At 39.1% G+C, this 12,690-nt stretch overlaps 2 protein-coding genes and 1 long non-coding RNA gene across 3 annotated transcripts in view; 2 read left to right on the top strand and 1 right to left on the bottom strand.

The window, feature by feature from the left end:
- Positions 1–2,051, top strand: part of eepd1 (endonuclease/exonuclease/phosphatase family domain containing 1) — a 28,581-nt gene extending 26,530 nt beyond the window's left edge. The window contains exons 7-8 of the mRNA XM_069719178.1: positions 21–215; positions 1,604–2,051. Coding sequence (XP_069575279.1) covers positions 21–215; positions 1,604–1,794 — 386 coding nt within the window. The 3' untranslated portion in view covers positions 1,795–2,051. The remainder of the gene's footprint in view (positions 1–20; positions 216–1,603) is intronic.
- Positions 2,052–8,686: 6,635 nt separating this feature from the next.
- On the top strand, positions 8,687–8,921 carry LOC138633120 (uncharacterized). Its single transcript, XR_011311856.1, has 2 exons — positions 8,687–8,732; positions 8,790–8,921. It is a non-coding gene; the product is annotated as an uncharacterized lncRNA (long non-coding RNA).
- The window catches only part of matcap2 (microtubule associated tyrosine carboxypeptidase 2), an 11,981-nt gene continuing 8,081 nt past the window's right edge, over positions 8,791–12,690 (bottom strand). Inside the window, exons 5-7 of the mRNA XM_069719161.1 lie at positions 12,255–12,560; positions 11,993–12,090; positions 8,791–11,170 (exon numbers count right to left, since the gene is read on the bottom strand). Coding sequence (XP_069575262.1) covers positions 11,006–11,170; positions 11,993–12,090; positions 12,255–12,560 — 569 coding nt within the window. The 3' untranslated portion in view covers positions 8,791–11,005. The remainder of the gene's footprint in view (positions 11,171–11,992; positions 12,091–12,254; positions 12,561–12,690) is intronic.

The following is a 12,690-nucleotide window of genomic DNA, read 5'->3' as shown; positions in this document are numbered from 1 at the left end:
TACCATATCTTTCTCTGTAGGTGAGAGGGAGTTGGTAGTATTGGGGGACTTTGGCTCCCCTCCTCAGAGCTCAGAGCTGGACATACTGAGAAAGGAGAAGCTCTGTGCTCTGGTACCATCCACCCAGTTCACCAATATCAGCACCCGCTCCCCACAGGGCACCCACTGCCTGGATAACATCTGGGTCAGCCGCTCCCTCAAGAAGATCTACTCAGGTAGCTGCATAATAACATTGATTTTTGACAGTGGAATTTTAAAATGCCACGTTAGCCCTAACAAGTCAAGTCTCAAGTCTGTTAATAGACACCAAACTATGTTAAATTCAAAGTCAAAATAATTAAAAAAAAATTTACATCAAATCTTAGTTGAAAAAAATCTGTCAAGTCTCAAGTTTTTTAATTGAGACAAGTTATAACAAAAGAATCTGGGTGAAAAGTTAAGTATTAAGTCATTGGAGAAAAACTGAATTTGAATCGTAAGGCAAAGTAAATTTAGACAAGTCTTCAAGTCAGCTTATCTGACAAAAGTCAAAGTTCAGTCTGGAGTGATATCAGTCAAGTCCATCGGTCAGTTGAGACAAGTTTAGTGCAACTCTGAAGTTTTTACATACAAGTTTAAGTAAATTCTTGAGTCATTGAGTCAAATCAAATGTGAGTCTCAGGTCAAAGTCAATTAAGACAAGTCTAGTTAAGTTATTTGAAAATTCTGTTAAATGAGAGTCTAAATTGTCTTAGATTAAAAAAAGGATTAATGTGTAGTCTTATGAAACAAATCAGAGATGAGTCCAAATCAAGTCTTTAGTCATTTAAAATTAAAAAAAGCCCAAATCACTCCTCAAGTCAGAACCAATCAAGATAAGTCTAAAATGAGTGAGTAATGTAAAACAAGTCCAAGTAGGTCTTTTGCTAAAGTCTGTTGAAACAAGTCAATCTAAATCAAGTCTCAAAGTCAAATATAAAATTAAAGTCATTCAATACAAGTGTAAGTTGAGTGTGAAGTTAAACAAATCTATAATGTGATTGCGTGTCCAGATGCAAGCTTCTAGGATTATGAACAGAAATAACAGGGAACCAGCAACCTCTGTATTCTGCAGCGTAAAATTATTGTTGTTGTCAAAGGAGGCTGGTGGCTTTAAGGAGAGCTTAGATGAGTATAACAGCATAGTTCCCCATTGTAAATGACTGTCTGTTAAATTGGTAATAATGCTGTAAATATAGCAGACATTTAAACTGATACAGAGTTTTTTCAGTAGATAAAATACGTTTACATTGCTACTGACCTCTTCACAGCTGTGCATGTGAGCTTCTGTGCCCGTACAGCTGCCTGCTTCTCTGAAGTCCCAACCCTTATCTACTGCACAACTTCCAACCTCAGTGAACTAAGTCTCACTTGAACTCGTTGCTCTTGAGATCATTGCAGCAATTTTGAAACAAAGATAGTGATAAAAGAGATTCAGTTGCACTTTGGACTAATCCTTGGCCCCGTGCCAGTTGGATGTCAGCTGTAGCAGCTTCTGTTTGAATCCTTTGGTACATTGTCTGTGTTGCTTGCAGTCCCACATGTTTGCTGACGTTTCCTCTCCCTGTGTCCTTTCTTCTGACAGGCCACTCCGTGGTGTTACGGGAGGGACTAACTAACCCCTGGATCCCAGATAACTGGTCGTGGGGTGGTGTGGCATCAGATCACTGCCCTGTGATGGCTGAGTTTTACGCAGATCCAATTAGTAAGGAGCTGAACCGGCCTGGCATGGCAGTGGTGGACAGGGAAGACATTATGCCCAAACATGAGCGGTGACAACAGACACAGTAGAGACAGCAGCGAGGACATCAGACGGACTTTGACCCCCCTGGATCCTGCTTTGTCTTGGCTTGCTGTGGAGTTTCCTGGTTAATGTGAAGAAGTGCCAAGATTGCCTTTTGGGTTTCAATTTATCAATGTATAATAGTAACTGATAAGTCATCAAGCCATACAAAATGTTCAGACAATATATATGATGTACTTTAAAAAGAAATGTGCCAAACATTTTCTATATGTATATAAAATAAAGAGAAATTGATAGATGTTTCAGCTCTCTGCACTCTTATTAATGGAAATATGTGCATAATCTAATCATAATTATAATCTAAATGAGTGAGCTCTGTAGAGACGCTGCTGTCAGAGGGAGATAAGATCTCAGCTGTGGGACTCATGAAGGCTGCACTCTTAAATTATGTAAGGCGGCCTCTGAGTGTGTGTGAGCTGCCATCTTCCTCTGTGATGGAAATGAAGTGGCAGGGCGAGGTGCGACCAGAGGACACCACGGCCTCCTCCACTGCTCATTCACCAGCTCCACTAATGAAGGGGGGAAAGGATTTCATTATCTGTTCATTATTCTTTTTATATTAATCAGATATACAGACAAATGAAGAAAACTATCAAATAAACACATGCATCGTATTAATTTACAACACAGAAAGTGATATTAATAAGTGCATTTATCTGGAAATACATACAGGGTTTGTTTATTTGTGTCCGGAGTTTGTTTGTTTTAAATTTGTATAAAAAACACATGAACCAATGGTGGGTAATTCCAGCTGCTTGGTGAATGCAGACATGTTCGTGGCTCAGTGAGACTGTACTCACACAAAGTGATGCTTTGAGCTAAATGCAGATGTCAGCATGCTCACAATAATCAATAATAAATCTCAAAGTAATTAGGTTTAACTGGTACAGTATTTATTATATTCACAGTTTTGTGAGTTAGCATGCTAACATTTGCAAAATCACAATAAAAACAAATCAAATTTCAGCTGAAGGGAAGCTCGTTACTTTTGTTATAACAGCCCCTAAAAGGCTTATATGAGATCATTTTTGAGGATTACTTTTGCTTTAGCTCACAAAAGGTTCTGTATTATCCCAAAATTAAAAAAAAAAAATTGAATTTCATTCCCTCCAACAAAAGAGAAAGGCTAAGCTCTATATGATATAGTATAATGAACTTAATTATGTATTAGACCACTGCTGGTTGTGATTAGAGTTTGAGTCAGTGTACCCTGAGGTGTGACTGCTCAGGTACAGATCTACTGCATTTAGAGAGAAACTGGTTGAGCTCTGTCACTTACTGCTGCTGAGACAGACTGGAGCTGTGATTATTGATTATGAATGCAGACATGGTTTGTCACTGTAACTGCGACTGTCCATCGCTGTGCTTTGGTCGTTGTGGTTATAGCTACGACACATTTGTTGATAACGGTTGAAACGCTGATTTAAAACACACAACTAAATCCACTGTTCAGTTATTTTAGGGTTTGCCATTGGTCAGCAACAGAATAATTGCCTCCTAAGACAATTGGCTAATATCATAGATTGTATATAAAAATAGACTTCGTTTCTGAGTCTAAAAACAGCAGGTTTTGTGGAAGGGCTTTAGGGTGCAATACCACCAAGGGCCACTAGGGGCTGACTCCACAAAACTTCAGAGTCCATAGACTCCTATTCTACTTCTGTCATGAAATACAGTCAAATCATTTTTGTTTCACAAGTCATTAGATCTGGCTGTCCATCTGAAAATAACCACAATCATTAAGATATTAAGCCTTAAAACATCTGTTTTGATATAAAAAAAAAAAAAAAATTTAAATGGTCACTTCTGTCTCCAAAAAAAAAAAGAAATGTGTTGGTGACAGACAAACTGCACGAGTCAACGCGCAAACCAGTGGGTGATGTCACGGTGAGTTGCAACCTGGCTAATATTCTCCTGTGAATTAGAATATCTGTATTAGTGCCTTCATTTGTAATGAATGACCCCATGACATTAGTGAAGTGGGAGTATCATAATGGAGTCGCTTTTTACTTCATAAATGTCCACGTGTTGAGATTCAATCAAAACCTGGAAACAGGAATGAGGCTGAACCTAAATGGGATAATACAAGTCATGTTAATAGATCTCATGAAGATGGAGGCACAATGCCAGCAGACAGTTACCTGGGCCAAGAAAAGCTGCAGTGGGGAAATGAGTAATATCACCTAGCATTTGCCAACATTGTTATATACTTTAGCAAGTATTCTTTTGAGGGCCACAACAGCCAGTTCTTCAAGAAATACCTCACACAGCCATTCAGAAATCTGCAGAGAAATTTGAACTAAAGCTGGCTAGATAGACATGAACGGCAAGAATACTGTATATCTAAACAATTTGAAACACGGTTTGAGGAACACTGATGGCTATAATACTGACAAAACACCGGCCCTGGATAGCAACAAAATTACTGATTTGTTATGGAGATGTCTAATGGTAGGTGCATGATTTAGTTTTTCCCTCTATTGCCTGTAATACATTTATTGTATTTGGAGATTGAGGCACAAGTTTAGATTGTCTGCGCTCATTCATGTAACATGAGGTTTATGGAACAGAATACTGCTGATTTATTAGTCCGGGTGTTAACAACTAGCAGCATGAGTTGTTTTTTGGTAGTTGGACTGCAGATTGGTTTAGAAATCAGGTCATTGCTGGTGTCACCTGTCCCGTCTTCATCGCTCTACTTTCCATATTGTTTTTGGAAAAACCCATTTCTGCATCTGATGCCCTCAGAGTTTACCCATCCCTCTCCGTTACCTACTCCAGCTGCTCTCTGCTCACCTGCCCCCTCACATTTCCCCACATCCTTTTCCCCAACAGACACCTGCACTCAAGCCCTGCTAGCTCAGGACTGCAGCCCTGCTCATCATGTTACAGCTCAAGGAGCCCCCTAGTGGATAAATGAGGACATGATGCATCTTCTCGTCTGCACATATTACACACAGTTTAAAGATAATAAATGTTTACTGATATTTTTAACATTCCACTTTTGCCAAGACATGTTTTATTAATTTTGATCAGAAGAATAAATGTGGCCTCTTGTGTCAAGGTAAATATGATGTATTATATGTATTAAGCAGTGGGTGGAAACAAGGTAGAATTAGTTCAATAAAGAAAAAAGAAAAAATATGAATACGCATTTAATAGAAAGAAAATGGTATATGAAAATATGGCTTTAATCGTCTCAGTATAATTTTGTTGAGTTCATGTAAACTGAAACAAATGGAGCTCTTAAACGACCATCTTGTCCTGACCAATAAGAGCTTCTCCTGCTTTTAAGTAGGTGGGCTTAGTTAGTCTTGTTCCTTTTCTACAAATCTTATGTTCAAGAGAGTCCTCTTTATTGAAACAAAAGTGTAGTTTAGGTGTTGAGAACTGGACACAAAGTAGAACACATTATTGAAGGGCCTAACCGTTTTAATTCATGAATGTATTAACCAAAATACTGAACTATTGTTTTAAAGCTAAAGATGTCCAACTATTCAGTCAGCAGCACTTTGACTGTTTCTTAACATCATTGAAGTGCTAAATTATTCACCGTCCTCACGTCCTCGGTTGTGGCTGCAATATGCAGAGTAGCACAGTTACTGGCGGTCAACATAAATGTAACTTAAACAATATTTTACAGTAAATAGTTCTCTGCAAACATCCTTTCGCTCCTTATTATAAGGTATGCAGACATGCTGGCACTTCAGAACCAGGAGCATGAGAGAGGCCCAACACTGATAAGAGATCAGAAAAACAAATATAGACAAGCATGTTAAAGGGAAAGGCTGTAAGACCATCTCCAAGCAGCTCAATGTTGTTATTATTCAAAGAATTCAGTTGAATCAAATATCAAAAGCAAAGTCAAATTTTTGGAACATTAAATAAATAATCATGGAAGTCAATTACTTAGACCATCAGGGTTAGATCTTTTTTCTTTGGGAAGGCACCAGCAAATTCCTCCATGACTGTGGCTCTGTCAGTGGGTTGGAGACTTGATACTATCATTGTAACTTGTAATTTAGGGCGGCACGGTGGTGCAGTGGTTAGCACTGTCACCTCACAGCAAAAAGGTTCCGGGTTCAAATCTGGTCCTGGGCCTTTCTGTGTGAGTTTGCATGTTCTCCCTGTGCTTGCGTGGGTTCTCTCCGGGTTCTCCGGCTTCCTCCCATCATCCAAAAACATGCACCTCAGGTCAGGTTACCTGGCGCCGCGCTAGTGGCAGCCTGCTGCAGCATCTCCCCCCTGAGAGCCCCCCTGCTGTAGTGAAGACATTTCCCTTCGGGGATTAATAAAGTGAAATAAAAAAACAAAGGCTACATATTACATTTCATAACCTTTGACACTGATCAGTTTTGCACATCTGAAAGTCTCAAGATTAAAATAGACTGTGAACTTCCCTTTCACTACCTTTAGTGTCCACTGTGTTCATCAGACCAGAATCAATTCTACGCAGGTGTGTGTGTGTGTGTGTGTGTGTGTGTGTGTGTGTGTGTGTGTGCGTACTGACACCCATTGTCCTGCAAGTCACTGTTTGTAGCTGTCAGTCTCCACTCTGTGGCCCTCAGTAGTTTCCAGTTTCACAGTGAAAGCAGATGCTGATGAATGAGGAGTGTGACACGTCTGGAGAGGTCTCGGGGAGGCGTCCAGTGTGTTGGGACAGATTTGGTTACTGCAGTCACTCAGATTACGGGTCAGCGCGTTTAGTTAAAGAGCCTCTCGTCATTGATATCTGACATGTGAGGGGAGCCCCAGTTATTTAGCCTATATTCCGTAAGCATTATTTACTGTACTTCATCAGCTGGCATTAGGCTAATACAAAAACATCTGTTTGGTATTTTTCTCCACCCACTTAAATGTAAAATCTGTAACTTTTCCACACTAGAATGTCTAAAAGCAACTAGATCTATGTTTGATATTTTATTAAATTGCATACTTTACATTGCTAATTGTTTTCAACAGTATTCACTCACGGAAATCTGTGATTCAAATAAAGATAAGAGTGTTTTTCATTAGGTTATCTGTCAATAGCGTCATATCCATCAACACCTCTTATACAACTTCTAGGGAAACCCTGGAAAGACCAGATGATATGTCACAAAGTGAAGAAGGGACTGGAAGAAATAGCCAAGATTAGCTAGACACTCTATTGTATTATACAACAAGTACCTGTGATCCCACTTCATGACATCATCAAACTCTGATCGTCTGATTGTCTTTTGTTATTGTTTTGACCTCATTTTTACGGCCTCATTTTGATAAAAGCCAAATCAGAATTCTTACATTCACAATATTTTTGGATAATGACCCTTAAAAATGTGCCCTCCACAAATCTCTAATTATTCATTTTGAATACCCATTATTTTACCAGAAAAAAGAAAACATTACAATCTGTGAAACTGTATATATTTATGGAGCTCAACACTATTTATTCTTTCCTATTCAATCATTTATCTGGTGGCCCTCCCAGATTTATCTCATGATACGCTTGAACTTATTTCAACAAGAGGGACATGCATGTATATCCCTCATTAAAGCTACATTACGTTTCTAGAAATAGAGCTAGAAATTTGAAAAAATATTCACCAATGTTGTCTTTATGGTTGGCAGAGGTGTACAAACTAAATTGCTACTCGTCACTTTAATCATAGTTATTAATTAGGACGTACATGAAGCACGGTGATGGCAGACAAAAAACAGATCTATTCGGAGCAATGAGGAGGCTGTAACCTTCTATATACCAAGACATGACATACCACATTTACATCATATTTCTTGATGTGCTAAATTCTCTACATAACATTTACATAAAAGAAATGAATTGTATTTGACTTTAAGCTCCCTATTTAAACATGGTATTACTCTGGACTTACTTTGGCTTCAAGTACTTCTGTGAGAAACCTTGAAATTGTTATTGGCAAGGCATGAATTTAAGATTATTTTTTTTTCCCCCTGGGCACAAAGCCTTATTGGCCAGACTTCATCATATCTCAAAGACTTTGGTTTAACATAATATCCCAATAAAATTATTGAAATGCCCTCTGATTATTAATATTGGTAGTAGTATACTATAGGTATTATTGTTACCATTTTTACAATAACAACCAGTTCAACAGTGTTCAAATACAATTTTGAATGAATTTTTTTGTACAACCCTTTCTATACATTTTAAGTGTTCTTGTTGTATTAATATACAGTTGTATAAAGATTGATAGACATAACAAATAATTCCTCAAATGATAATAATACATTTGTGCAAACATGCATAGAAAACAAATGACTTCTGATAACCAAACAGTGTGGTGCTGATAATTCCAAACAACTAGTTTGGAAGATATGAAGCACACACCAACTCTTTAAGGGAGTTTACTTTATTGAAAGAAAAAAATAAATAAATTAGAAAACATCACATAAAAACGCCATGCTATTGAATTGTACCATTTATCAAAGTTAAACCACAAGGCATTTGTTTTGTTTTTTGAACATAACCAGTCTGTATAAATGATACCAACACAGTAACCACACGTATCAGTGCAATTAAAAAGGTAGATAAAAGGTAAGAAAGTGCAAATAGTCAAACAGGGCTTCAGGTCAGTGAACTTGGACCACTAAGGTTTCATTAAGCATACTGAGGAAAACACCTTCCAAACATCACAGTATTACAAATGACTTTTACTGGAGGCCTGTGTGTCAGCGCTGATGAAGCATTTACACCAGCATCAGTTCACCTCTGCCTCATGAGAGGCAGCAGTAGTGATCATCATCCACATTTTCCAGTCTGTCTCTTCACCAACGGCTTTAATGTCACGTAGTACGAAATAAAGACGCTAATCTAAAAGAAACAAAGTGCAGGAATCTATTTATCTTCACTAAAGACAGATATGAAACACTAGATGAGTACAGATCAAAGGTACATCAGATCTGTACGTTTTTAATCGCTTATGCTAAAACTAGAGGATGATCAAAGGTACATCAGATCTGTACGTTTTTAATCGCTTACGCTAAAACTAGAGGATGTTCTATGGCTCAAAATGATGCATGAGCCCCAAAAAACATTAAGCATTCAGGTTTTCTGAAAGAATTTAATCATTATTAGATTTTTTTTTTTAAAAGCCTTTGGAACAGATTTTAGATCAGAGAGGACTGATGTACTGGTACAGCTGATATTTTCAACCTGTTTAGTTTATCACCAAAACATCAAGACTGTCACTTCTTTAAAAAAGAAAAAGAAGTGTGGCCAGCCTGCAATTCGTCAACATTAATCAAATAATTAATCAAATTACTGCAACCCACTTCACAAAATATAAAGCAGCTTGTGTAATTGACAACGACCTCATTGAAGGGGCATTTCCACCGACGCTGACCCTCTTCTGTTCTGGTTCATGAACCTATTTAAACTCTTCTGCATGTTTCCACCAAAAACTAAATAAATAGATAAATAGGAATAGTTGGGCCAGGGACTCTGACCGTCACGACATCAGCCGTGAGAGGTTCTTATTTAAAAAGGTAACTTGTCTGTGAATATCTCATATTTCAACTATACATACTGCCAGTGATGCAAATTCACGACAATTGTTCAATAAAAGGTTTGAATGGATTTGCGTCAACTCATTCCTCCAAAAAATGAAATAATGATGAACTTGTTCTTCTCCCTCAATCAACAAAGGAGATTTTGTCCGTTAGCTGCTGTGACGCTGCTGCCTTCTTACACCAACTCTACAACACACACAAAAACCCCTCTCTATCCTGGGAACCTTGTTTCAGTGAGTTTACATCATTCTTCAGATTCTTGTCTTTGTCATTTCTGTTCTGTTTCTCATATAACACCGAGTAACCAGACACACACACAAAACACTTTGTCATTAGTGGCGTGGGTCTGTTCCACTTCTATAAAATGCGATAAAGCTCAGAAAAATCTATCTCCATCCAAAAATAAAGGTTTGAAAAAAATGTATTAACACACAAATGAATCGCTCAAAAAAACACCCCATGTGTGTAGACATTCTTAGATTCCTAGATTTCCCATCTGTCATGTTAGTTCAGAGAAATAATGTTACTTTCTAAAAACTGTGTTGTGATTATGTGTTCAGCAAAGCTTGCTAGAATAATATAATAATCCAGCTAATGTGCATTTTCCAACTAATACAACAGGAGGCAGCTGTTGAGGTTTCTTCCTGTAGTCAAAGGGTTGTTTCAATCTGGAATAACATGTTACAGTAGTTCTGGTATCTACATATATATCGGTTGATAAATAGCTCGTAGATCAGAAACAGCCTCACCAGTACAGTTTGTACATCTCAATAAGCACTATCAACCGCTCAGTACGCATCCTGATCAAATACTTAGGATCAGTTTCAAGTTGAAGTGTCTTGGTGAGCAGTGAGATCATAATTCAGCTTTAGATCGATGTAGAGCCAGCAGTAATGCGGCGTCGTACCAAACCGAAGGAGGACGTCCTGAGCAGATGCCAAAGTCAATCTCTCGTACATCCCAACGCTCACTGGCGGTCATGAGATTTAAGTAGAGACCAAAAGAATGAGACTCCGGATACAAGTGACCAAAATGAGTTTACTCTGCAGCGTGGCTGGTCTGGTCATACAACCTGACCACGGATAAATGGCAGAAAATAATTCATGTTTGTTTATGTAATGTGTTCTTATTTACGGACAGTGTAATCATATTTCTAAAGTTTTACATATTAATATAGGCTTCCAGTTAGGCTCATTGAGGTCGTTGTGAGATACTAAAACTCTTTTGAAGGACACAGATGAAGTCTAGCTACTGAGGAAAATCCTGCCAAGCATGAAGGTGAGTATCCAACCTCAAACCGAAGGGACTGAAAAAAAGAAGTTAAAAGAAGTTGGCACCAAATGCTCAGTAAATGTAACGCAAGTGTAACGTTTGGGCAATCCAGGTAATGTATTGGCAACAAAAATGAACAACTACATCCACCTCTAAAAACAACAATTTGATTTGATTTTTTGTAACTAACTAGTTACTAGTTCCTTTAACATATAAACAACATCAGTTCAATGTAACATATCAGTCTAACAAAACTCTACACTACACGCATTACATCATGCTGCACACGTCTCCAACTCTGCACGCTGGTGATGTTGGGGTTGGATGCATGCAGGCCGTGGCTGGCTGTGGTTTTACTCAGGACTGTGCAGTGGAAGAGGACTAAGGTCCGATGATGGTCTTGAGCTCCTCGTCCGTCAGCTGGTTGACCGCCATGATTTTGGTCAGCTGCTCTGCATAGCTCGCCTGGTCCTGCATGAAGTGTGGGATGCGAACGTTCTCCATCTGAGCAATGGCTGTCAGGCGGTCCACGTCTTCGAAGGACACCTGAGCCCACAGAAAAACAGAAGAGATGGACTGAGCAGCAGAAACACGAGTTCAAAAGAGCCTGGTGACAAGTAGCATTCTCTGACTTGTGTTATTGCCGTGCAGCTTTCTTGAGAACAGCTGGGGGGGAAAATATGATCATATCTAATTTAACTTTACTGACACTCTTTTTGGTTCTTCTTAGAATATTTGTATTGTAACCCACCAAGTTAGAAGCAGATGGGACTAACGTTTGTCAGGATATGTGAAGGACAAACAGACAGATTCCTTGAATTATATACAGTAAGATAGGTGATGAACATCGGAACATTATAATTTACTAGATCTTTGATTAATTTGATCACTTTTGACATCACGTTACAGCTGGAATGAGCACCTGGTTTAATCCCTGCATTCAGCTCCTTTGAAGCAGAAGAACATGACGTTCCCTTGTCAGAGTGGTGATATAAGCTTCCTTCAGCTCTGCTTTCCTTTTACTATGTCTGAACTGCAGCCATCCTCTGTGCAGTGTTATTTCATGTGACTGAATGTCACAATGGTACGTTTCTGTTACTGTGATACTGAAAGGAAGACACCACGAACAAATGCACCTGCAGACAAGCAGACTTTGTACAGATCTCCAGATCCCAGTGAAGTGCGTATCACGGCCCCAAAGTAGTAGCAGGGAGAAGTACGAGATTTAGATGAAGTCTGGTAAATCTGTTTAATTCAGGTTGTGAATGACAACATACACCAAACATCTAATGAAGAGGAAGCTCGCCTGCCAATAATCCAGAGATGCTGATAATATCACCTCAGACAGAAATGATTCAAATGCCTCACCTTTCCAAGAGCCATCAGCAGTGGGAAGTTGATCTTGTCTCTGTATCTCAGAATCTTCAGGATGCCATCCAGATAGACCTGATCTTTACTGAAGCATCCTGCAATGTGAGAGGTCGGAAAAGAAGACTTTTCAAGTTTGAGAAGTATGAATATGTGTTACATTTTGAAGGTTATTCTAAATGTATCATGTGAACTAATTCAGTGGCTCCATGTGTCAGCAGACTTTCATTTGAATCTTGACTGTCTCTACTAAGACAGTGACCTGGCTGTGCCGTGTCGGTCTGGCCTCTCTTGGCTCGGACGCAGTAGTCCCAGCGGGTATTGGGGTCCTGTACGAAGCGTCCCAGATTGTGGAAGAGCTGAGAGAAGGACATGTGGCTGGCCTGATAGACGGTGTAGTAGAGCAGGGCAGCGCGCCACAGTGTGGGGTCCTTCCTGAACAGGACACTGTGAATGCTGGCCAGGCCCTCCTCTGTGGGGTTCAGAGGTTTCAGGTTGTGTTTCTTTCTGCCTGAGCTGCTGCTCCACGGCTGGTGGCAGTTGTTGATGCCACGGAAGTAATGTGTGCCTGGTGGACAGAGGAGCAATAGATATATATTTGTATTCAAGTTTAAATTCAAAACAGCTTCATTGGTGTCTTTTAGTAAGGACTGGAGGGAATCGTATGGATTCTGATGAACTGCATTACAATCAAATTC

Source organism: Brachyistius frenatus, unplaced genomic scaffold, assembly GCF_029030835.1.
Source record: "Brachyistius frenatus isolate BFR_SWC_R1_liver_20210118 unplaced genomic scaffold, ASM2903083v1 Contig_209, whole genome shotgun sequence".
Classification (NCBI taxonomy): Eukaryota; Metazoa; Chordata; class Actinopteri; family Embiotocidae; genus Brachyistius; species Brachyistius frenatus.
The sequence above is the reverse complement of the archived record's forward strand: the minus strand, read 5'-3'. Positions and strand labels throughout refer to the sequence as shown.